At 36.2% G+C, this 24,376-nt stretch overlaps 1 protein-coding gene across 1 annotated transcript in view; it reads left to right on the forward strand.

Moving 5' to 3' along the window:
* RP1 (RP1 axonemal microtubule associated) overlaps positions 1-24,376 on the forward strand; it is a 357,923-nt gene that overhangs the window by 123,563 nt on the left and 209,984 nt on the right. Inside the window, exons 7-8 of the mRNA XM_032316308.1 lie at positions 18,117-18,268; positions 23,269-23,347. Of these exons, the coding sequence (XP_032172199.1) occupies positions 18,117-18,268; positions 23,269-23,347 (231 nt within the window). The remainder of the gene's footprint in view (positions 1-18,116; positions 18,269-23,268; positions 23,348-24,376) is intronic.

The raw sequence follows: 24,376 nt of genomic DNA on the forward strand, positions 1-24,376 counted from the left end.
ATTCCTTTAGTATCATTTTAAGTTTCCATGGGATCTGTAGTGACATTTGCTTTTTAATTTCTGACATTACTAATTTGTGTTCTCTTTTTTTCTCAGTGAGGGTGGCTAGAGGCTTATTGATTTGATTAATTTTTTGGAATTACTTTTAGTTTCATTGATTTTCTTCTCTTGATTTCTTATTTTTGATTTCACTGATTTCTGCTCTAAATCTTCTTATCTAATTTGATTTAATTTGCTCTTCTTTTTCTAGTTTCCCAGGGTGGAAACTTTGGTGGTTGATTTTAGACTTTTCTTCTTTTCTAATGTATGTATTCAATGTGTTATAAATCCCTCAGCATTGTTTTTGCTCTATCCCACAAGTTTTGATAAATTGTATTTTTATTTTAATTAAGTTCAAAATATTTTAAAATTTTGCTTTGTATTACTTCTTTGACTCGTGTGTTATTTAGAAGTGTGTTATTTGATCTCCGCATGTAATGGAATTTTTCAGATATCTTTTTGTTACTAATGCCTAGTTTAATTCCACTGTGGTCTGAGAGAAGACATTGTATGATTTCTGTTCTTTTAAATCTGTTAAGGTTTGTTTTATGGCCCAGACTGTGATCTATCTGGGTGAATGTCTCTTGTGAGTTGGGGAAGAATGTATGTTCTGCTGTTGTTGGATGAAGTAATCTATAAATGTGAATTATAAGTAGTTGATCAACAGTGTTATTGAGTTCACTTATGTCCTTATTGATTTTCTGCTTGCTTGATCTGTCCATTTTTTGAGAGAGGGATGTTGAAGCCTCCAGCTATGACGGTGGATTCACCTATTTTCCTGCAATTCTGTCACATATTGAACATGAATTTTTGCTTCATGTAATTTGATGTTCTTTTGTTAGGCATATACATATGCAGTATTATCATGTCTTCTTAGAGAATTGGCATTTTAATCATTATATAATGCCTTTCTTTATCCCAAATATCTTTTCTTGCCTTAATACCTGCTGTGGCTGAAATTAATATAGGTATTCCTGCTTTCTTTTGATTAGTTTAAAATTCTGTATTTTCCTCTATCCATTTACTTTTAATTTATGTGTATCTTTATATTAAAAATAGGTTTCTCATAGCTAAAATAAACATAAAAATAAAAAAATTATAGATAAAATATAGATAAAATAAAATATTGGATCTTTTCTTTCATCCTTTAAATTTTTTATTTTTTAAATTTCTTTTCAGTGTATCAGAATTCATTGTTTATGCACCACACCCGGTGCTCCATGCAATATGTGCCCATGTGTTATTTTTTAATCCACTCTGACAAATATTAATTGACTCATTTAGACCATTGATGTTTGAAGTGATTGTTGATATAATTAGATTAATATATACCATATTTGCTACTATTTTTCTATTTGCTTCTTTTATTCTTTGTTCCTGTTTTTCTTTCATTCTTACTCTGTTTTTGTGATTTTATTTTATTTTTTAAAGATTTCATTTATTTTTAGGACAGAGAGAGAGCACAAGCAAGGGGAATGGTAGGCAGAGGGAGAAGCAGACTCTTCACAACACGAAGGACATGGGGAGATGGAAAGGAGAACTGAGTTGGGGGAAATCAGAGGGGGAGACAAACCATGAGAGGCTGTGGACTCTGAGAAACAAACTGAGGGTTTTGGAGGGGAGGGGGGTAGGGGGTTCGGTGATTGTGGTGGAGGGTATTATGGAGGGCACGTATTGCATGGACCACCGGGTGTGGTGCATAAATAAAGAATTCTGAAACATTGAAAAGAAATTAAAAAAAAAAAAGAAAGAAAAAAAAAAAAAAAAAAAGAAAAGCCCAATGCAGGGCTTGTTCCCAGGACCTTGGGATTATGATCTGAGCAGAAGACAAATGTTTAACTGACTGAGACAGCCAGGCACCCCTGTTTTGTGATTTTAATAGAACATTCAATTGAGAACATCATTCCATTTTTTTTCCCTTTCTCAGCTTATCAGTGATACTTTACAAGAAAACGTTATTTAGTGTCTGCTCTACAGTTTTCTTCTATCTCTTGTATCATTGCTTTATTTTTTTATATGTAAGAACAAGTAAGTATATATTATGTATACATAAATAAACATAAATAATTAAATGCATTGATGCCATTATTATTTTTTTAAATAAACTTATATGTTAAATGAATTAAGAATAAGAAAAATACAAGTTTTTGTTTTATCTTCACTTATTGCTTCTTCAGTGCTCTTACTTTCTTTATATGGATCAGAATTTCTGACCTGTATTATTTTCCTTCTCTTTTTTAAAATATTCAATTTTATTTTTTCCTGAGTTCCAAGATTCATTGTTTATGCACACACCCAGTGCTTCATGCAATACATGCCCTCCTTTTTCTCTTTTTTTTTTTTTAAATTTTATTTACTTATTTGACAGACAGAGATCACAAGTAGGCCGAGAGGCAGTCAGAGAGAGAGGAAGGGAAGCAGGCTTCCTGCTGAGCAGAGAGCGTGATGCGGGACTCGATCCCAGGACCCCAGGATCATGACCTGAGCTGAAGGCAGAGGCTTAACCCACTGAGCCACCCAGGCACCCCAATACATGCCCTCCTTAATACCCACCACCGGGCTCATCCATTTCCCTGTGCCCCTCCCTTCCAAAACCCTTAATTTGTTTCTCAGGGTCCACAGTCTCTCATGATTTGTCTCTCCCTCTGATTTCCCCCAATTCACTTTTCCTTTCCTTCTCCTAATGTCCTCCATGTCATTTCTCATGCTCCACAAGTAAGTGAAATCATATGATAATTGACTTTTTTTGCTTGACTTATTTCACTCAGAATAGTTTCCTGCAGTCCCATCCATACTGATACAAAAGTTGGATATTCATCCTTTCTAATGGAGGCTTGATACTCCATTGTATATATGGACCATATCCTCTTTATCCATTCACCTGTGAAAGGCATCTTGGCTCTTTCCACAGTTTGGTGATTGTGGCCATTGCTGTTATGAACATTGGGGTACATATGACTCTTCTATTCACTACATCTGTATCTTTGGGGTAAATACCCAGTAGTGCAATTGATGTACGGTTGGATCCTATTAGCTAGGATCTTGTTGAGAATCTTGACATCCATATTCATCAGTGATATTGGTCTGAAATTCTCCTTTTTGTTGGGCTCTTTGCCTGCTTTGGGGATCAGGGTAATGCTGGCTTCAAAGAAGGAGTCTAGAAGTCTTCCTTCTGTTTCTATTTTTTGAAACAGCTTCAGGAAAATAGGTATTATTTCTTCCTTGAATGTTTGGTAGAATTCCCTAGGGAATCCATCAGGTCCCGGTCTTTTGTTTTTTGGGAGGTTTTTGATCACAGCTTCAATTTTGTTACTAGATATTGGTCTATTCAGGTTTTCTATTTCTTCCTGTTTCAGCCTTGGAAGTTTATAGGTTTCCAGGAATAAAGCCATTTCTTCTAGCTTACTTAACTTATTGGCATATAGCTGTTGATAATAATTTTTGATGATTGTTTCTATTTCTTTGGTGTTCGTCATGATCTTTTCCCTTTCATTCATAATTTTATTAATTTGAGTCCTCTCTTTTTTCTTTTGGATTAGTTTGGCCAGTGGTTTATCGATCTTATTGATTCTTTCAAAAAACCAGCTTCTAGTTTCGTTGCTGTGTTCTACTGTATCTCTAGTTTCTATCTCATTGATCTCTGCTCTAATCTTGATTACTTCCCTTCTTGTGTGTGGGGTTGGCTTAATTTGTTGTTGATTCTCCAACAACAAAGGTGTAGAGACAGCTGGTGTATTCTGGATTTTTCAATTTTTTGAGGGAGGCTTAGATGGCTATGTATTTCCCCCTTAGGATCGCCTTTGCTGTATCTATAGATTTTGGACCAAAGTTTCTTCATGCTCATTGGTTTCCATGAATTGTTTAAGTTCTTCTTTGACTTCTTGGTTGATCCAAGCTTCTTAAGCAAGGTGGTTTTTAGTTTCCAGGTGTTTGAATTCCTTCCAAACTTTTCCTTGTGGTTGAGCTCCAGTTTCAAAGCATTGTGATATGAGAATATGCAGGGAATAATCTCAGTCTTTTGGTATCAGTTGAGCCCTGATTTGTGACCAAGTATATGGTCTATTCTGGAGAAAGTTCCATGTGTGCTTTAGGAGAATTACTCTGCTGTTTTAGGGTGGAATGTTCTGTATATATCTATGAGGTCCATCTGGCCCAATGTGTCATTCAAGAATCTTGTTTCTTTATTGATTTTTTTGCTTAGATGATCTGCCTATTACTGAGAATGGCGTGTTAAGATCCCCTACAATTAATGTATTCATATCAATATAACTCTTTATTTTTGTTAACAGTTGTCTTATGTAGTTGGCTGCTCCCATATTGGGGCATAAATATTTACAGTTGTTAGATATTCTTGGTTGATAGACCCTTTAGTAATGATGTAGTATCCTTCTGTATCTCTGACTACAATCTTTAGCTTAAAATCTAATTTATCTGATAGAAGAATTGCTATTTCAGCTTTCTTTTGAGGCCCATTGGCATGAAAGATGGTTCTCTATCCCTTCACTTTCAGTCTAGATAAATCTTTAGCTCCAAATGTGTCTCTTAAAGACAGCATATGGATGGGTTCTGTCATTTTATCCAGTCTGCAGCCCTTTGCAGTTTTATGGGAGCACTTAGTCTGTTCACATTGAGAGTGATTATTGAAAGATGGGTTTTTATTGACATCATACTGTCTGAGAAGTTCTAGTTTCTATAGATTGTCTCTGTAAATTTCTGTTCAATGTCACTCTTGGGTTCTTTCTTCTTTTATAGAACCCCCCTTAATATTTCTTGTAGTGCCAGCTTGGTGGTCACATACTCTTTTAGACCTTGCCAGTCTTGGAAGCTCTTTATGTCTCCATTCATTTTGAATGTCAGCCTTGCTGGATAATGTATTCTTGGCTGCATGTTTTTCTATTTAGTGCCTTGAATATGTCTTTCCAGCCCTTTCTGACTTTCCAGGTTTCTGTGGACAGCTCTAATGTTATTCTGATGGTCCTTCCTCTTCCCCCTAGCTGCCCTTAAGACCTCTTGTCTAAAATTATGATTTGTGAATTTCACAATTAAGTGTCTGGAGGTTTTTCTAGACTTATTGATCTCGGGGTGGGGGCACCCTTTCTGCCTGTAGGACGTGAAAAAATGTTCCATTCCCCAGATTAGGGAAATTTTCATCCAGAATTTGTTCAATTATACCTTCTAGTCTTCTTTCTCCACTGCCTCAGGGATCCCAATAATTCTGATGTTAGAATATTTCATGGCATCATTTATTTCCCTAATTCTTTTTTTTTTTTTGACTTTTTAAAAAATATTTTATTTATTTATTTGACAGAGATTACAAGCAGGCAGAGAGGCAGGCAGAGAGAGAAGAGGAAGCAGACTCCCTGCTGAGCAGAGAGCCCAATGTGGGGGCTCAATCCCAGGACCCTGGAATCATGACCTGAGCAGAAGGCAGAGGCTTTAACCCACTGAGCCACCATGCTCCCCTATTTCCTGAATTCTGTTTTCATGACTTCTAAGCTGTTTGTTCAGGCATCCTCCTGATCCTTCTCTGTCAGTTTGTGTTCTAGATCACTAATTCGATCTTCTGTCTATCCTAGCTGTTAGAGTATTTAGATTAGTTTGGATCTCATTGATAGCATTTTTTAATACTGCCAGATTGACTCTCACTTCTACCCTTAGAGTTTCTATGTTGCCAGGAATGGTCTTCTCCAGCCTAGCCATTGCCTGGATAATGGTTACCCTGAATTCCCTTTCCAACATACTGTTCATGTCCATATCCAGTACTTCTGTGGCAGAGGGTACAGCCTCTCAAATTTTGCTCTACTGAGTGTTCTTCCTCCTAGTCATTTTAGTGAGAGGTCGTTGAGGGGATATATAGCTGAATATATCAACCATGACCTAGGCAAGTTGCACCCTGGAATGTTTCAGAGCAATCTGTAGTCAGCACCAAAAAGAAAGGAAAAAGAAAAAATAGAGAGAAAAAGGGAAAAAAAGAGAAAACCTAGCCAGAATGAGCCCCAAAGGTAAGATTTACAAAGTACCTAAACAAAAATGAACAAAGAAAAAGACTGACAAAATTAAAGACAAGAAAAAAAAAAAAAAAAGAAAAACCCAGCCAAAATGAACCCCAAGAATAAGATTTATATAGTACAAAAACAAAAACAAATACACAGCAACACCAACAGAAGAAAAACATGGGACGGTGGTTATAAACCCTCAGTGTGGGTGAGGAATATTATTTCGGTCCTTCCTGGGTGATTCTTGTTATCTTTGTTAAAGGACTCAACTTTCCAGAGATACAGGGAAATTAAAACTAGTTTATATATAGGGGTAGTATTGAATAGGGAAAAAGGATTTCCTTGAAGCTTGTACCCATATGTATTAAAAAAAAAGAAAAGAAAAGAAAAGGAAAACACAGGTATATGTATGAAAAAAGTTTAAGTTAAAAAGTTATTATGGAATATATTGTATTAAACCTCTAGGTGTAGTGGTAAGTAGGTTAAAAAAATTAAAAGAACAGGAATTGTGAGAACAAATTTAAAAAAAAATGAAAAGCTGTACCTATGAAATATACAGGTTTGGGGGCAATATTGGGAGCTCAATATGTTCTTTTCCCCTGATGTTGGGGTTTTAGAGTTTTATGGGGACCCTGTGGTGGTTTTCTTTTTGTTCTTTTGGCTTTTCTTCTGGGGGAGGGGACTGCCACATTGTTTTTCAGTCAGTTCTACTTGGGCTGAGTTGCCCTGCCCCTTATCAAGGAGCTTGGCTCTATGAAAACCAGTTTTTCAGGCTTTTGTTCTCTGGGGGTTTTTGTTCTTTGGTGGCATTTTGTGGCTTTTAGGAGGTTTGGCAGAAAGCAAACTGTCTGCACCCATACCTCTGCCTCAGAGTGAAGCCTCAGTCTGCTCCCCTCTGAGTGGTCCAGAACACACAGACTCCCCCTCCGCAAAGTCCACTGAACACCGCAATCTCCCAAGGTGGTGTGCACCCCCAGCCACTGTCTCAGTGGTCCCTCAAGGCCCCTGCTGGGCTCTGTACCTCCATGCCACTAAAACTGCTAGCGATATTGGTCTGGTCCAAGTGAGCCCAAACCTGGGTGACTGCCGTTGCTGGGACTGCTGTCTGGGGTCCACGCCCACACTGGGTGTGCTCAGACCTGAGGTTTGCAGGCCACAGAAGGTGGCGACCCAGGGAACACAACCCGAGTCAGCTCGGGTTCTCTCAGTCCTGGGCTGGGCACGCTCAGAACCTGCGGCCCCACAGGTTGTAGAAGGCTGCAGGTCCAGAGACTGTGAGCCGGCCCCCACACCTGGCTCTCTCTGGTGCCAGAGAGAGTGTGCCCAGCTTAAGCGGTGGTACAAGCTGTGGAAAGCCACGGGCTCAGAGACAATGGACTGGAGGCCCTACCCAGCTCTCTCTGGGATGGGTGGTCACCAGCGGTGACCATTTTGTGACTGTGGGCTTAGGCCCATGCCCATGACCACCTGATTCTACCAGTTTCCCCTTAAGATTTTTATTTTTTTTATTATTATTTTTTTTATATGAGTGCTTTAAACTGGACTCCAAGTTAATGCTTGTGCCCAATTACAAGGCACTTTCAAACTGTGGTATTACTTTCTAATCGGTCACCTCAGGTGGCTCCTCCCCCTTCTTTTTATCCTCTGATATCAGTCCAAGTGTTCCCACTCCGCTTTACTTCTCCACTGCTGTCTCTGCTCCCACTGAGATCCAGAAGTGTATAATCTTATATCTTAGGCTGATTTTATGGGTGTTCAGAATGTTCTGATAGGTATTTAGCTCCCTTTAGGGGACCAGTTGCAACAGGGGCTCCTACTTCTCTGTCATATTGCCCCTCCTATTGTAAGAACTTCTAATAATTCCTATAAGGCAGGTCTACTGGCAACAAAAATTTTCTCAATTTTTGTTTGTTTGAGAAAGTTTGTATTTCTCCTTCACTTTTGATAGATAATTTCATAATGAAATCTAGGGTACATAATCTGCTTTGGTGTTTTTTCTCTCCCTACTTTTAATATTTCACTTTACTCTTTCTTGCTTGCATGTTGCTGAGAAGTCAGATGTAATTTTTATCTTCATTTCTTTATAAATAGTTTTCTTTTTTCTCTTTATTTCTTCAGGATTTTTTTCTTTTATTTTTGTTTTCTTATAGTTTGAAAATGATATACCTAAACAGGCATTTAAAATTTTTTTATTTTGGCACTTACCTTTCTTGGTGTTCTCTAAGCTTCCTGGATCTTTGGTTTGATGTCTGACATTAATTTGGGGTAATTTTTAGTCATTATTATTTCAAATATTTCTTTTGTTCCTTTCTTTCTTTTTTCTCATGGTATTCCCATTATGTGTATGTTACACCTTTTGTAGCTGTCCCAGAGTCCTTGTTTTTCAGTCTTCTTCTCTTTGCTTTTCAGCTTTGGAGGGTTCTATTGATATCTCTTTGATAGCTCAGAGATTCTTTATCATCAGTGTAGCATCTACTAATAAGTCCATCAAAGGCATTCTTTGCTTTTGTTATAATTTTTTAAATTTTTTAAATTTTTAAAGATTTTATTTATTTATTTGACAGAGAGAGTGTGTGCCTGTGTGTCGTAAGTGAGGGGAGAGGCAGAATGAAAGAATCTTCAAGGTGACTCCCCACTGAGTGCAGAACCCAATGTGGGACTTGATTCTAGAACCCATGGGATCATGACCTAAGCCAAAACCAAGTGTTATACACTTAACTGACTGAGCCTCTCAGGTTCCCCTGTTACAGTGTCTTTATTTTTAGCATTTCTTTTTGGTTCTTTCTTAGGAATCCCATCTTTCTGCTTGTTCTTGCACATTACCTATGTAATCTATTAGAGTCTTTAGGATATTAATCATAGTTATTTTAAATTTCCAGTCTGATTTCAACTGTCCCGCCATGTCTGCTTCTAATGCTTGCTCTTTCTCTTTGAATTGTGTTTTTTTTGCCTTTTAATATGCCTTATAATTTTTTCTTCATAGCTGGACATGATGTACCAGACGAAAGGATAAAAATATACTCAATAGGCTTTTAGTAATACAATGGTGAGGCATGAGGGAAGGAAGGGTTTTGTAGTCCTATAATTAGGTTTCAGTCTTTTAATGATTCTCTGCCTTTGTACTGTGAACTTCATAAGTATTTCTCAGTTTTTTTTCCTTCCCTCTTAGGTGGGAAAGGATGGCTAGAGCTGGCTAGAGTTGGGCATTTTCCTTCCCTGTGGTTAGTTAGGCTCCCTTAATACGCTAGGTATTAGGAGGTTAGGATCCGACCTCCTGAGAGCAGGTCTTATCAAGAAGAACATAGTGCTCTAGTGTATTTTAAAACACTTCCCTTTGCCCTTCCTTTGCCAGAGTAGGAAGAAAATTTTCTCCCATATTTATTGTGAGAACATAGGTAAGCTCCTGAAGGCAAAACTCAAAAAAGTGCAGGTGGCTCCTATGATTGAGAACTCCTATGATTAAGAACTCCTCACAGAATTTTTAACTCTCAGACTGCAATGAACTTCCAACAGTTTGTTAATTACAGCTCAGAATTTCCAGTGCCAGCAGTGGTTCTCATGGTAGTTTCTTTTCTAACTTACTTACTTACTTTCTCCCTCCCTCTCTCCCTTTCCTTTTTAGGTTTTGTTTATTTTAGAGAAAGCATGAGTGGGAAGAGGCAGAGAGGTAGGGAGAAATAATTGAAGTGAACTCTGTACTAAGCACAGAGCCCAGTGCAGGCTCTATCCCAACCCAGAGATCATGACCTGAGCTGAAACCAAGAGTGAGATGCCACTGAGCCACCCAGGTATCCCTCCATGGCAGTTTCTGTTTGTGAGTCTCTGCTATCATCTAAGTTGTGATTCCTTGTTTGCCCATCTGTCTCTCCAATCTTGGGGGCTGTAGTTTTCTCTGTGTCCTTATATCTTTTATGGATTCAAGAAGAGTTGTCAATTTTTCAGTCTGTTCAGCTTTTAATTGTTAGGATGGAGTGGTACATTTGAAGCATCTTACATGTGGAACTGGAACCAGAGATGGAATTCTATAGTCCTTAAACAGAAATTCCCTCTCCTTCATTCACTTAGGATTTGGCAATCAGCTTTCTACTTTTTATCTTCTATGATTATACTTTAGAATCATGAGCAGAATCATATAATATTTACCTTATTGTGATTAGCTTATTTCACTTAGCTAATATTCTTGTGATTCATCCATGTTGTACTATGTAACAGAATTTCCTTCTTTTTTCCCCCTTAATTAACATGTAATGTATTATTTGTCCCAGGAGTACAGGTCTGTGAATCATCAGGCTTACACATTTCATAGCACTCACCATAGCACATACCCTCCTCAATATCTATAACCCAGACACCCTATCCCTAAACCTCCACCTCCCCAGCAACCCTCAGTTTGTTTCCTGAGATTAAGAGTCTCTTAAGGTTCCCCCCCTCCTGATCCCATCATGTTTCATTTTTCCCTTCCCTACCCCCCACAACCCCTGCCCTGCCTCTCAAATTCCTCATATCAGGGAGGTCCTATGACAATTTTCTTTCTCTGATTGGCTTATATTTCTCAGCATAGTATCTTCTGGTTCCATCCACATCATTGCAAAATGGCAAGATTTCATTTCTTTTGATGGTTGCCTAGTATTCCATTGTGTATATATACACCACATCTTCTTTATCCACTCATATGTTGATGAACATCTAGCTCTTTCCAAAGCTTGGCTATTGTGGACATTGCAGCTACAAACATTTGAGTGCACATGCCCCTGTGGATCAATACATTTGTATCTTTAGGTTAAATACCCTTTAGTGTGATTGCTGGGGCATAGGATTGGTCTGTTTTCAACTTTTTGAGGAACCTCCATACTGTTTTCCAGAGTGGCTGTACCAGATTGCATTCCCACCAACAAACAGTGTAGGAAGGTTCCCCTTTCTCCACATCCTTGCCAACATTTGTCATTTTCTGACTTGTTAATTTTAGCCATTCTGACTGGTGTGAGGTGGTATCCCATTGTGGTTTTGATTTGTATTTCCCTGAGGCCAAGTGATGTGGAGCACTTTTTCATGTGTCCGTTGGACATCTTCATGTCCTCTTTGCAGAAATGTCTGTTCATGTCTTCTGCCCCTTTCTTGATTGGAGTATTTGTTCTTTGGGTGTTGAGTTTGATAAGTTCTGTATAGATTTTGGATACTAGCCCTTTATGTGCTATGTCATCTGTGAATCTCTTCTCCCATTCTGCCAGTTGTCTTTTGGTTTTGTTGACTGTTTCCTTTGCTGTGCAAAAGCCTTTGATCTTGATGAAGTCCCAATAGTTCATTTTTGCCCTTGCTTTTCTTGCCTTTGGTGATGTTTCTAGGAAGAAATTGCTGCGGCTGAGGTTAAAGAAGTGGCTGCCTGTGTTCTCCTCAAGGATTTTGATGGATTCCTGTCTCACACTGAGGTCATTCATTCATTTTGAATCTGTTTTTCGTGTGCAGTATAAGGAAAAGGTCCAGTTTCATTCTTCTGCATATGGCTGTCCAATTTTCCCAACACCATTTGTTGAAGAGACTGTCTTTTTTTCATTGGACATTTTTTCCTGCTTTGTTGAGATTAGTTGAACACAGAGTTGAAGGTCTATTTCTGGGCTCTTTATTCTGTTCCATTGATCTGTATGTCTGTTTTGTGCCAGGACCGTTCTGTCTTGATGATTACAGCTTTGTAATAGAGCTTGAAGTCTGGAATTGTGATGCCACCAACTTCAACATTCCTCTGGCTATTTGGGGTCTTTTCTGGTTCCATATAAATTTTAGGGTTATTTGTTCCATTTCTTTGAAAAAAATGGATGGTATTTTGATAGGGATTGTGTTAAATATGTAGATTGCTTTAGGTATCATAGACATTTTCACAATATTTGTTCTTCAAGTCCATGAGCATGGAATGTATTTCCATTTCTTTGTGTCTTCCTCAATTTCTTTCATGAGTACTTTATGGTTTTCTGAGTACAGATTCTTTGCATCTTTGGTTACTTTATTCCTAGGTATCTTATGGTTTTGGGTGCAATGGTAAATGGGATCAACTCCTTAATTTATCTTTTTTCTGTCTTGCCATTGGTGTATAGAAATGCAACTGATTTTTGTGCATTGATTTTATATCCTGACACTTTATTGAATTCCTGTATGAGTTCTAGGAGTTTTGGAGTGGAGTCTTTTGGGTATTCCACATCAAGTATCATCTCTTCTGCAAAGAGTGAGAGTTTGGCTTCTTTTTTGCCTATTCAGATGCCTTTTATTTCTTTTTTTTGTCTGATTGCTGAGGCTAGGACTTCTAGTACTATGTTGAATAGCAGTGGTGATAGTGGACAGCCCTGTCATGTTCCTGACCTTAGGGGAAAGCTCTCAGGTTTTCCCCATTGAGAATGATACTTGCTGTGGGTTTTTCATGGATGGTTTTTATGATATTGAGGTATGTACCCTCTATCCCTACATTTTGAAGAGTTTTGATTAAGAAAGGATGTTGTACTTCGTCAAATGCTTTTTAAGCATCTATTGAGAGACTCATATGGTTCTCGTTCTTTCTTTTATTAATGTGTTGTATCACATCAATTGATTTGCAGAAGTTGAACCCACCTTGCAGCCCAGGAATAAATCCCACTAGGTTGTAGCAAATAATCCTTTTAATGTACTGTTGGATCCTATTGGCTAGTATTATGGTGAGAATTTTTGCATCCATGTTCATTAAGGATATTGGTCTGTAATATTCCTTTTTGTTTGGGGTCTTTGTCTGGTTTTGGGATCAAGGTAATTCTGGCCTCATAAAATGAGTTTGGAAGTTTTCCTTCCATTTCTATTTTTGGAACAGTTTCAGGATAATAGGTATTAATTCTTCTTTAAATGTTTGGTAGAATTCCATGGGAAGCCTTTTGGCCCTGGGCTCTTATTTGTTGGGAGATTTTTGATGACTGCTTCAATTTCTGTACTGGCTATGGGTCTGTTCAGGTTTTCTATTTATTTCTGGTTCAGTTTTGGTAGTTTATATGTCTCTATGAATGCATCCATTTTTTCCAGATTGTCAAATTTACTGGCATATAGTTGCTTATAATATGTTTTTATAATTGTTTGTATTTCTTTGGTGTTGGTTGTGATCTCTTCTTGTTCATTCATGATTTTATCAATTTGGGTCCTTTCTCTTTTCTTTTTGATAAGTCTGGCCAGGGGCTTATCAATCTTATTAATTCTTTCAAAGAGCAAGCTCCTAGTTTCGTTGATCTGTTCTACTTTTCTTTTGGTTTCTATTTCATTGATTTCTGCTCTGATATTTATTATTTCTCTTCTTCTGCTGGATTTAGGCTTTCTTTGCTGTTCTTTCTTTAGCTTCTTTAGGTGAAGGGTTAGGTTGCATACTTGAGACCTTTCTTGTTTCTTGAGAAAGGCTTGTATCACTATATGCTTTTCTCTCAGGACTGCCTTTGCTGTGTCCCAAAGATTTTGAACCGTTGTGTTTTCTTTATCATTTGTTTCCATGAATTTTTAAAATTCTTTAATTTCCTGGTTGACCCATTCATTCTTTAATAGGATGCTCTTTAACCTCCATGTATTTGAGTTCTTTCCAACTTTCCTCTTGTGATTGAATTCTAGTTTCAGATCATTTTGGTCTGAAAATATGCAGGAAATGATCCTAATCTTTTGGTACAGGTTGAGACCTGACTTATGACCCAGGATGTGATCTATTCTGGAGAATGTTCCATGTGCACTAGAGAAGAATGTGTATTCTGTTGCTTTAGGATGGAATGTCCTAAATATATCTGTGATGTCCATCTGGTCCGGTGTGTCATTTAAGACCTTTATTCCTTGTTGATCTTTTGCTTAGATGATCAATCCATTTTAGTGAGGGGCTCTTAAAGTCCTGTATTATTATTGTATTATTTTTATGTGTTTCTTTGATTTTGTTATTAATTCCTTTATATAATTGGCTGCTCCTATGTGAGAGGAATAGCTATTTTAAAAATTTTATTTATTTTTTTCCATTTTATTTTATTTTATTTCTTTTCAGTGTTCCAAAATTCATTGTTTATGGACCACACCCAGTGATCCATGCAATACATGCCCTCCATAATACCCACCACCAGGCTCACCCAACCCCCCATTCCCCTCCCCTCCAAACCCCTCAGTTTTTTACTCAGAGTTCAGTCTCTCATGATTTATCTCCCCCTCCAATTTTCCCCATATCGCTTCTCCTCTCCATCTTCCAATGTCCTCCATGTTATTCCTTAAGCTCTACAAGTAAGTGAAACCAAGTGAAACCATATGATACTTGACTTCCTCTGCTGGACTTATTTTATTCAGCATAATCTCTTCTAGTCCTATCCATGTTGATATAAAAGTTAGGTATTCATCCTTTCTGCTGGAAGCACAATACTCCATTGTATATATGGACCATATCTTCTTTATCCATTCGTCCGTTGAAGGGCATCTTGGTTCTTTCCACAGTTTGGTGACTGTGGCCATTGCTGCTATGAACATTGGGGTACAGATGGCCCTTCTTTTCATTACATCTGTATCTTTGGGGTAAATACCCAGTAGTGCAATTCCAGGGTCATAGGGTAGCTCTATTTTGATTTTTTGAGGAATTTCCACACTGTTTTCCAAAGTGGTTGCACCAACTTGCATTACCACCAACAGTGTAAGAGGGTTCCCCTTTCTCCATACCTTCTCCAACATATGATGTTTACTGTCTTGTTAATTTTTGCAATTCTACTTGTATAAAGTGGTATCTCAATGTGGTTTTGGTTTGAATCTCCCTGATTGCTAATGATGATGAACATTTTCTTATGTGTTTGTTAGCCATTTGTATGTCTTCTTTGGAGAAATGTCTATTCATGTCTTTTGCCCATTTTCTGATGTGATCATCTGTTTTTTGGGTGTGGAGTTTGAGAAGTTCTTTATAGATCTTGGATACCAGCCCTTGGTCTATAGTGTCATTTGTAAATATCTTCTCCTATTCCGTGGGTTGCCTCTTTGTTTTGTTGACTGTTTCCTTTGCTGTGGTATAGCTTTTGATCTTGATGAAGCCCCAACAGTTTATTTTTTCTTTTGTTTCTTTTGCCTTTGGAGACATATCATGAAAGAAGTTGCTGTGGCTGATGTCAAAGAGGTTACTGTCTGTGTTCTTCTCTGGGATTTTGACAGATTCCTGCCTCACGTTGAGGTCTTTTATCTATTTCAAGTTTATCTTTGTGTATGGTGTAAGAGAATGGTTGAGTTTCATTCTTCTACACATAACTGCCCAATTTTTCCAGTACCATTTATTGAAGAGACTGTCTTTTTTCCACTGAATATTTTTTCTTGCTTTGTCAAAGATTATTTTCCTGTAGAGCTGAGAGTCCATATGTGGACTCTCTGTTCTGTTCTACTGGTCTATATGTCTATTTTTGTGCCTGTACTATGCTGTCCTGGTGATCACAGCTTTGTAGTAAAGCTTGAAATCAGGCAACGTGATGTCCCAGATTTTTCAAAATTTCCTTAGCAATTCAAAGTCTTTTCTGGTTCCATACAAATTTTAGGAATGTTTGTTCTAGCACTTTGAAAAATGTCCGTGGAATTTTGACTGGGATGGCATTGAAAGTGTAGATTGCTCTGGGCAGTATAGACATTTTAAAATATTTATTCTCCAGACCCATGAGCATGGAATTGTCTTCTATCTTTTTGTGTCTTTAATTTCTTTCATGAGTTCTGTAATTCTTCAGCTACAAAGACGTCCTTTATCTCTCTGGCTAGGTTTATTCCCAGGTATCTTATGGTTCTTGGTGCTGTAGTAAACGGAATCAATTCCCTAATTTCCTTTTCTGTATTTTCATTATTTGTGTGTGAGAAAGCAACTGATTTCTGTACATTGATTTTATATCCTGCCACATTACTGAATTGTTTTATGAGTTCTAGTAGTTTAGGGTGGAGTCTTTTAGGTTTTCCATATAAAGTATCATGTCATCTGCAAAGAGAGAGAGAGTTTGACTTCTTCATTGCTAATCTGATTATGTTTTATTTCTTTTTGTTGTTTGATTGCTGTTACTAGGACTTTTAGTACTATGTTGAACAACAGTGGTGAGAGTGGGCATCCTTGTCGTGTTCCTGACATCAATGGGAAGGCTGTCAGCTTTTCCCCATTGAGGATGATATTTGCTGTGGGTTTTTCATGGGTAGATTTTATGAAGTTGAGGAATGTTCCCTCTATCCCTATATTTTGAAGGGTTTTAATCAGGAACAGATGCTGGATTTTGTCAAATGCTTTTTCTGCATCAATTGAGAGGACCATGTGGTTCTTGTCAATTGCTTTTTCTTCATCGAGAGGACCATGTGGTTTTTCTAACCTCTTATCAATTTGTTCTGTCATATTGATTGATTTGAAAATGTTGAACCATGCTTGCATCCCATGGATCAATCCTATCTGGTCATGGTGGACAATCTTTTTAATATACTTTTGGATTCTGGATTAGCTAGAATCTTGTTGAGAATCTTGGCATCCATATTCATCAGGATATTGGTCTGAAATTCTCCTTTTTGGTGGGGTCTTTGCCTGGTTTGGGGATCAGGGTATGCCCTGAATGAAAATAAAATGAAAGTATTTTTATATTTAAAACAAAATATCTTCTATATTTTAAATTTTTAAAATTTAAAATTTAAAATATTTTAATATTTAAAATTTAGGGATATTTTTTCTCTTTTGTTAACTTACATAATTTCTATTTACTCTCTTTTCAAGTTCACTAATGTTGTCTTATGTCCTCCTCATTCTCTTGACCCTATTCAGTAAGTTTTAAAATTTGCTTATGGTGTTTGTTGAGGTCTACGATTTCCATTTGTTCCTTTTTTAAGTTTTCTTTTATTGATACTTTCTGTATTTCTGTCCGTTTTGAAAGTGTTCATGATTGTTACAGTACCATTTGTGTCATAGTTGTTGTAAAGATTTTGTCAGATAATTCCAATACTTGGTATCATTTTGAAGTTGATATCTTTTGTTATTGTCTTCTCCCATATGATTTGAAATTTTTCCAGTTCTTCATATACAGAATCATTTTGAATTATATCCTGGATATTTTACATATTATTATTTGAGACTGGATGTTATTTAAATCCTATGGAGAATGTTTATATTTTTGTTTGAACAGGTAGTTGACCACTGGTTAGTTTCAGGCTGTGGTTCCAATGCCAGTTTAGTTTTAAAAGACTTGGCAGCGCTATTCAGATCTGTCCCACCTATGTACTATTCATTAGTGAATCTAGGGCCTACATGAAGGTTTATCTGTTGGCTTAGATCTCAGAGTCTTTGTTATTCACACATCCTTAGTTTAGGGATGAGCCCAGGAGTTAATAAAGAGCTTTCTGTGTTTGCCTTTCTTCCCTCTATGAACCTCTTTCATACTTTCCAGTTCCCTGGCTCCATTTTTGGCCTTTTGATGGGTTAGCTGATGCTTTAGTTTACCTGCTTTGCTGTACATTACTGTGGTCTTCCAATGTCCAGGGCTAAGTAGTGATAGAACAGAGAGAGCAAAGAAAGCAATTGATATTGGCCCCACCCTACTGAATCCCAGATCCTGTGAACAGAGGCAGAAGTTCTCCCTCAGAGTGTTGGTTCCTGTTTGCTTCTGTGCATAGGCACTGAGATGTGAGAGAATGGAGAAATGAAAGGCCAAAAACAAACAAACAAATAAACAACAAACAAAGAACGGTACAGTATCTGTACTATCCCTATGTGTTAGGAATTTTCTTTCCTGGTTCTTAAACCTGAGGAAGAGGTCTCCTGAGCTGCCTCTGTCTAAGCTTCAGTGCCTATTTCCAGCTTTCTGGTGAACTGAGTTCAGGGTGGGAAATAGCAGGGGACAAAAAAAAAAAGACAGTATCACTTGTTGGTACCTCAAAATCTGGTCTTCTTTCCCAATCCAGGGTTTACTCTTCAGCATCTTTCTGTTAGCTGTACCATGTATTTTATCAAAATTTTCTAGTTGGGTAGAATGTGTTACTACATTTTACTGAAACTGGAACTCTTGATTAGGTATAAGTAATTTTTCTACCATAAGAGTAATTCTTGGCATATAAAAATTATTTTTCTTTCGTTGTCAGTGACAGTATACGAAGTGCATGTGGCAACAGGTGAGCGTTGGAATGCTGGAACAGGAGCAAGTGTGTACATTTCTATCTATGGGGAAAAGGGAGATTCAGGATCTAGACAACTATTTCGATCAAAGAACTCCTTCAGTTTTTTAAGAGGACAAGTAAGTGACAAAATCCTTTGTTTGATTTTTTAAAACTGTGGTAAAACAATAAAATAAAACTTTACTAAAGTCATAATTATGTTTAAGTGTTTTTAAGTTCCCTAGTGTTAAGTATATTCACAGTAATCTAGACATATTTCATCCTACAAAACTGAAATTCTGTACTGATTAAAGAACTGCGTATTTATCCCTCTCCTCAGCCCTTGTCAATCACATTTTACTTTCTGTTTCTATAAATTTGACTACTTCAGATATCTCATATAATTGGAATCATATAATAATTGTCTTTTTGTGACTGGCTTATTCCACTTAGCATAATGTCTTCAATATTCATCCATGCTGTACAGTGTGATAGGATTTCCTTCCTTTTTAAAGCTGGATAGTATTTTATTGTACACATATACTACATTTTTTAATCGATTCATACATCGATGGAAATTTTGGTTGTCAAACTCTTGCCTATTAAAATTAATGTAATATGTGTGCAAATATCCCTTTGGTACTGTTCATTCAATACTTTTGAATATATGCAGGACAGCTGGATTATATGGAACTTCTATTTTTAATTTTTTGAGGAATTGGCATAGTGTTTTCACAGTAAATGCACCATTTTACAGTCTCACCAACAATGCACAAGGGTTCCAGTTTCTTCACATCCTTGCTAACACTTATTTTTTTGCTTCTAAATTTAAATTTTTTTATGTAGTAACCATCCTAATGGATGTGAGGTGTTGTCTCATCATGGTTTTGATTTGCTTCTCTCTACTGTTAAATGTTACTTTCACATCATTTGTGTATCATATTTGCAGAAATGTTTATTCAAGTCCTTGGCTGTTTTAAAATTTAGACATTTGTCTATTTCTTGTTGAGTTGTAGTTCTTTTTCCTTTTTTAAAGATTTTATTTGTTTGACACAGAGAGAGAGACAGCAAGAACAGGAACACAATCAGGGGGAGTGGGAGAGGGAGAAGCAGGCTTTCCACAGAGAACAGAGCCCAATGTGGAGTTTGATCCCTGGACCCTGGGATCACGACCCGAGCTGAAGGCAAGGTGCTTCACGACTGAGCCACTTAGGTACCCCAAGGAGTTCTTCATGTACTCTGGATAAATCTCTTATCACAAATATGAATTGTAAATATTTTCTTCCATTCTGGAATTTGTCTTTTTATTCTTTTATTTGTATCCTTTGATGCTCAGAAGATTTTAATTCATGTAGTCTCCTTTGTCTATTTTGCTTTTTACTTTTTCTATATTTTTGGTATCATATCTAAGAAATCATTGCTAAATCCAGTGTTCCCAAGCTTTCTCCCTATTTTTTTTCTAAGAGTTTTTCGTTTTGATTTTTCTGTTTATATTTTTAATCCATTTTGAGTTAATTTTGTATATGATATAAGGTAAGGGTCCAACTTCATTCTTTTGCATGTAGATATCTAGATTTATCAACAGTATATTGAAGAGACTTTCTTTTCCCTATTAAGTGGTCTTGACACCTTGGTCAGAGATGTTTGAAAAAAATATAAACATATTATTTTTTTCTGGGCTCCCTGTTCTAGAGTATTTGTGTATATATCTGTCTTTATGTTAGTACCATGCTGTTTTAATTACTATAATTTTGTAGTATGTATTAAGATTAAGGAGTGTGAAATTTCTAAGTTTGCTCTTCTTTATATTTATTTGTATTTATTTATTTAATTTTTAATTTTTAATTTTTTATAGACATAAAATATATATTTATCCCCAGGGATACAGGTCTGTGAATCACCAGGTTTACACACTTCACAGCACTCACCATAGCACATACCCTCCCCAATGTCCATAATCCCAGCACCCTCTCCCTCCTCCCTCCCCCCAGCCACCCTCAGTTTGTTTTGTGACATTAAGAGCCTCTTATGGTTTGTCTCCCTTCCAATCCCATCTTTTTTCATTTACTCTTTTCCTACCCCCCCAAACCCTCCAAGTTGCATCTCCACTACCTCATATCAGGGAGATCATATGATAGTTGTTTTTCCCAATTGACTTATTTCACTAAGCATAATACCCTCTAGTTCCATCCATGTCACTGAAAATGGCAAGATTCCATTTCTTTTGATCGCTGCATAATATTCCTTGTATATATATACCATATCTTCTTTATCGATTCATCTGTTGATGGACATCTAGGTTCTTTCCACAGTTTGGCTATTGTGGACATTGCTTCTATAAACATGGGGTGAATGTGCCCCTTCAGATCACTACGTTTGTATCTTTAGGGTAAATACCCAGTAGTGCAATTGCTGGTTTGTAGGGTAGCTCTATTTTCAACTTTTTGAGAAACATCATACTATTTTCCAGAGTGGTTTTACCAGCTTGCATTCCCACCAACAGGGTCGGAGGGTTCCCCTTTCTCTGCATCCTTGCCAGCATCTGTCATTTCCTGACTTGTTATTAATTGGTCATCTTGAATTTGTATGTCCATTTCTCTTAGATTTTTTTTTTTTTTTGACAATTCTTCAGATAAGCTCTTTGGCCCTTTCTCTTTCTTCTTCTGTGATTCGCACAATGTATATACCAATCTGCTTGTGGTATTCCATAAATCTCTTCTGTTCTCTTCACTTTTCTTCATTTTTTTCCTCCCATTATGATGATTTCAAATGGTCTATCTTCAAGGTTACTTTTTTCCTTCTGCCTGATCAAGTCAGTTACCCAAATCATTTAATAAACTTGTTGATTCAGTTATTGTATGTATGGGCTCCAGAATTTCTATTTGGTGATTATTTTATTTTTTAATTTAAATTTTGTTAGTTGACATACAGTGTATTTGGTGCTTTCTTATTTTTCTTTTTGTTGATATTCTCATTTTGTTCATCAGTTTCTTGCTTTTGTACAGTTGACTTTCTGTGTTATTTTTTAGCTTACTGAGCATATTTAAGACAGTTTAAATTTATTTCTCAGAAAGTTCAGAGATCTTCATTTCTTTATGATTGGTTTCTGTAATTTATTTTATTCCTTTGATTGAGCTATGTTTCCTTTTTATATGTCTTGTGATCTTTTGTTGAGATTTGGCATTTGAAAAAATAACTATCTTGCCTACTCTTGAAGGACTGCATTTAGAGGGGAAACCCTCACCAATGAATCTGGTTAGAGTTTTCAGGGCCTCTCATACTATTTTTGGCTATATTTACTCCTCTCTGGGCTTGTATATGTGCTTTTAACTGTCTTAATTTCCCTAAGCTGCTTGCTCCTGTTTCTTCTTCTGTGCTCATATTCTCTTAACTCCACCCCTTGTCTGCCTGCTGTATACTTTACAATCTCTGTAGCTCTGACTTGTCACAGTCCTCCCCTCTCTTTTCATTGGCTTCCAAACTCTGTTGCCATTAGTATTTGAGTTAAGTGAGAGAGAAATCAGTTCTTTGAGCAGCTCCCAGAGAAGCCAGAATTTTGTGTACATTATCCACTCCTTTGTTTTTGTCCCAGAAGAGGATCCAGGATATGGAAAGTTTCCTCTCAATTACAACACACTATGTCAAGTAGAGCATGAAAAAGTCACAAGCTTCCCTACCTCTTTTGATGGAGTTCCTTTTTTATTATGCATTCAAGTAGGTACTGCAGCTTCTCATCTGGTGTCCAGAATTTGCACTGAAGTATTATAGCCCATATATTATTGTTAAAATAGTGTCTCCACTGGGGAATGAGGGCTTGGTTTTCCCTGGTCCACCATCTTGCTGAAGTAAAGTCATCCTCTGTTGTCTGATTTTTAAATCTACCTTTATATTGTTAAATGTCATTCGCTGTATATAGCAACTTTCACTGTCAAATGTGGAAATTGAATATATAATATCATTTTATTATTACTAATATTAATTATATTTAACTGAGTAAAGCATAAAAGGATCATTACATTTAAATTATTTCAGCTTTTTTTTTTTTGATGACCCAAATAATTTTTAATTGAGTATGACAGGATATTTTCTTTACATGTTTCCTTTATTTTTCTTGGCATTCTCTATATCAATGATCATAAATATTATAACATAATTTTCTCTGCTATTATTTTGTTTGCACAGAAATTCCTCCTTTCTATCAGATGTGTGTCATAGATAAAGGGAGGATAATGTTACACATTAATCTGTATTAGGGAGAGACAATATATTTTTTAAATGAATGGCATTATACGTTATTTATATTCTTTATAGTCCACTTATGTAAAGACAAAGTGGCTGTAAAGTAGTTTTGTGATATATCAGAGGAACTGATCTCTAATCCTCATTCTGTGCCTCACTCTTCCTTTTGTGGAATAAATATTCTTCTCACTGAGTGACTTCTAAGGCTAAAGTAAAATGTATATGAAAGTATTTCAAAATGTGTAAGTCACTATATAAATGAAAATGTTATTTTTGTTTTGTTATTTTTCAACTGATATGCTACATCTTATATTTTTTCCTTACATTTTAACCTATAATATTATCTTAGTTTTTATCAAAGGAACTTTGTGCTGCTTACTTTAACCCATATTCTGAATACATAAACCTTTGGAGTAGAAAGATGAATAATTTTTATTGTAGCAGCACATTGGGATTCAAATAGATGTTATAAATTTCTAATAATTTTTTTCATCAATATCCTAAAGTTACTTTAGAAACATTATATTTGTCAATGGCCTATAAACATTGCTTAAAAATCTTCACCCTAGGGAAGATATGTATTGGTTGTATTCAAAGGACTGAAAAATAAAGGTATATTTTATAATTATTTCATATGTGCTAATATTTGAAACATAAATTTGTAGGATCCCCAAATTTATGTTTTCATAATGACATATGGCTAACAAAAATGAGTGGAGTATATTAAAAATCTTATTATGTTCTGCAAATTAACATTGTTTTACCTTTACCTTCATAATTTAGATTTATTGAATGACCCTGATTCTTTTCCCAATCAATTTTTAGTATATCTTAATATATAATCTTATTAAAAATCATTCTTATAGTCCAGATATAACTATACTCTTTTGATTTGTTGCAGACTGACACCTTCTCCCTAGAAGCTGTGCACCTTGGGGATTTGTATAAGATTGTCATAGGTCATGATGGGGTTGGCCCAGGTAAAAGCCTTATATAAGTAGATATTCAAGGCTTGATTCCACTCTTTTCATGTAAAACCCTGTGCAAATTTAGTTAATAATTACAACAAACATATAAGAAATTCATCTTTAAGTATTGACTATCTGAAATTAAAATAATGGACACAAATATTCTTTAAATTTTAAGCAGATGTGGGTTTTTTTTTTTTTTTTTTGGCTGTAGGCTTGTCCAAGAAGATGCTCTGTCTAAAATTCTAGAATGAGTGATGCATAAAAATCAGGGGAATTTGGGATTTATATGCTGTGGCATGTGGTGACATTCTAACATGCTACTTGTGGATATAGCAACAGTGTCTGCTGGCAGTGATATTCTATGAAGTAGTAGCAACTAGTGTCAACAGTGGCATGTTGAGGAGACTGTCTTGGGAACAAGTTCACAGTTGTGTTTTCTGCTGCTATTTTGTTTATGCTTCTCTCTCAATTTTGCCATCAGTTCAGCGAGATAACCTATAAGTTCCCAATAAGTTCATTTTCAGCTACTGTGTAAAACAAACATAAGATAAGCAAAATTCTTCAACAAAAGATAAGAGTACTAATGTGTACATACCACAAAATGGATAAAACATCACACAAGAGGATAAATTCTTTCACTAAAAAGTATCAATGCATAATTGTCAAAGTGTTAAAAACAAAGTTTTTTTTTTTTTTTTTACCAATATATACTGGAAATGTGTTTAAATAATTAATGAGAATACTAGCAAGGTGAGAAAACTTGTTCAAAGGAAGTTACATGAAACTGAAAAATATATTTCTACAATCAGTGAAAACAAAAAGAATGTTGAGTGAGATTGATAAATGAAATTTAAAATGTGACAAATGTCGAAAGACAGTAAAAACATACCTGTGATGTTGTCTTCTCTCTTGGTTGTAATTTGTTTATAATTTGACCAGACTCATATCTTTTGCAGTTTATTTTCTATCAGTTGATGGCTAATTTTATAATCTGGGCTCTTATCCATAGTAAATACTATGTTAAATCGCATTATGCTT

The sequence above is a fragment of the Mustela erminea genome, chromosome 16, assembly GCF_009829155.1.
Source record: "Mustela erminea isolate mMusErm1 chromosome 16, mMusErm1.Pri, whole genome shotgun sequence".
NCBI classification, from domain to species: Eukaryota; Metazoa; Chordata; class Mammalia; order Carnivora; family Mustelidae; genus Mustela; species Mustela erminea.